This window comes from Trachymyrmex cornetzi, unplaced genomic scaffold (genome assembly GCF_001594075.2).
Source record: "Trachymyrmex cornetzi isolate Tcor2-1 unplaced genomic scaffold, Tcor1.1 scaffold2660, whole genome shotgun sequence".
Lineage (NCBI taxonomy): Eukaryota > Metazoa > Arthropoda > Insecta > Hymenoptera > Formicidae > Trachymyrmex > Trachymyrmex cornetzi.
Window position 1 is genome coordinate 54,034 of NW_017297335.1, and position 2,490 is coordinate 56,523.

At 25.7% G+C, this 2,490-nt stretch overlaps 1 protein-coding gene across 1 annotated transcript; it reads right to left on the minus strand.

Annotated features, from left to right (window-relative positions):
* Positions 1–862: 862 nt before the first annotated feature.
* Positions 863–2,127, minus strand: LOC108761832 (uncharacterized). Its single transcript, XM_018508578.1, has 4 exons — positions 2,037–2,127; positions 1,695–1,790; positions 1,162–1,605; positions 863–1,005 (listed from the first exon to the last, which is right to left on the minus strand). The coding sequence occupies exons 1-4, from the start codon at positions 2,125–2,127 to the stop codon at positions 863–865; spliced, it is 774 nt and encodes a 257-aa protein (XP_018364080.1).
* Between the last annotated feature and the right edge of the window lie 363 nt (positions 2,128–2,490).

A 2,490-nucleotide genomic window follows, 5' to 3' on the forward strand; every position in this document is an offset into this window, starting at 1 on the left:
TTATTAATTTACAGAAAAATGCGCTGGTCAAAAAATCTGAAAAAATTTACATAAAAGAATGCTTTGTAGATAAAGCTATGTTCCAAATTTCAAGCAATTCTTAACATATTGCATTCTCCTTACAACCTCCTTAACATCATTTGTAGTATTTCTACCAAATTTTATGATAATCGAGCGTTTGCCGTTTTCGGAAGTTCACCCACATTTCGAATCCAGCATTTGAATACATTAACTTTTTTTGTAATATCTATGCCATTCTTTGTAAAAATTTTAAGACTGCAGAAGTATGTTTTTAATGATTTTAAAAATTCTAATTGTTCTTCTAAGGCTATAAATGCATTTTTACTTGACTTCTTTCTTTTAATACATGATGAATTAAAAATATCAAACGTAGCATCTAATTTTTCAACATATTCTGATGTATCTTTAGCAGGTGTCGGCAAATGTCCAAATGAAATCATAGTATTAATAACAGAAGCTACAGAAAAACTTAAAACTTGAGCAACATATTTTACTTTCATCCGTTGAAAATTATTGGGATAGATGTGTGTATCGTGAGCTATTTTAGGAACTAATCTATTTATGTTTTCTTCATCTATTTCATATAATTTCTTTATGTGCTGCCATGAGATAATTTTATTTTCTGATTTAATAATATTATTTAATAAATTTTTTTATTTCTAGCTGCTCTTTTACAAGGTGTGGTGGATCAAAAAAGTAAAATATTTTTTGGCTATTTACAATATAATAAGGAGTTTCTTGAGTCACGCCTAATTTTTTAAGTGCTTTTACATAATCTGTTCCCATATCTGTCACTTCAGCAACAATTTTTAAATTAATGCTCTGAAGTCTTTTGACATATTCAATAGTAATTATTTCGTAATTTATCAGCATCTATAGTTGAATTAAGAAAAAAATAACCAAGTGGTTGCTTAAATTTATTTGTCAAACCTCTGACCATGATTATCGCTGCATTACATGCAGGTAAAAAACTTTTAGTATAACCTGTATCATGAAATCCAATCACTATATCTCTGTTAATTATATAAAATAAACTTGCTTTTAATGACATTGTATCAATAGAAATGCAGCAATATTTATCTAGCATACGTAAATTTTCAGTTTTAATCCGAAGTCTTTCAAATACAATATCATTTATACCAGGGAAAATTATAAGTCCTTGTATTATGCGTTCAAGTGTTCTCTTGGATGGTAAAATAAAAGTGTTGCTTAAAATTCTATAAGCTTTGGATCCTTTAAAATATAAATTCAAACAAAATATTTTAAATTCTTTGGTATATCTATTACCGTTTCTTTTTTTGTCGAGATTATTTCCTTGAGTTTTCATGAAATCAGCTATCGGTTTTGGATAAAATTTATAAAGAAGTTTTTGGAAATCGTCATAAGTAATATCTTCTATATTTTTTTCATTATTATATTTTAGTTTTGCGCGTTTTGCTCTTTTATCTGCAGCTTCACATTTTTTTCTGAGAACTTCTTTTCTTGGAGTAGAACTGGATAATTTTAATTCGGTTTGAGTTGCTTTATCATCTTTAGAATTCGTTAAATTAAAATCTTTAGTTGAATCTGTGCTTAAATTAACATCTAAAATTATAAGTAAAAATTGAAAAATCTTTAAAATAGATCAAATAAAATCCTAAATTAACAAACTTCTTTGTTAAAAAATATTTTACCTGTCAAATTGGTTGTTGAACAACTGACTTTAACACTGTATACATCTGCTTGTAAATTTGTTGTAAAACATGAAGTGTCTACTGTTGAAATGTCTACTAAAATAAGTTTTTATAAATAATTTAATAAATAATTAAAATATAAATAAGGTAAAAGGCAACAAGCCTAAAATAAATACAAAGAACATTCGATATAAAATTTAAGCCATATTATAGATTTATTTTATTATTTAATAAATAATAATAATAAAAATTATGTCGAATAATTAAAAAAATATCTATATGTAACACATATTCAAAATATATACAATTATGAAAGAAAATTAATTATTATTGATTACTCACTCTGATCAGTTGTTACATCATTGGTAATATTAAGAACTGAACTTGGAACTGCATATGTTTGAAGTCGATTTTTTAAATCATTTAAGAACATATGAGCAAAATGTTTTGATCAAATTCTGTAATTATTATATAGTCTTTTTTGTAGAATATTCTCCTTTATATCACATGCTTGTAGCCTCAATTTTGCTCTAAAACATATATTATTGTAATTTTAAAAATTATTTAGTGTTTACACACACAGATACACACCCACACACATATACATTACATACGTATCAAAAATTATCACAAAATTACTACCTTTCTAAATCAGATGGAAAACGAAAAAAGTTTAGATGACGATCTGCTCCGGAATTATTGTTACAGTCACGCATTGAACACGTAAAACCACCAACAATTACACGTTCCATTTTATATATTTTTAAATACTTTTAAAACTAAAATATCAAGAGTA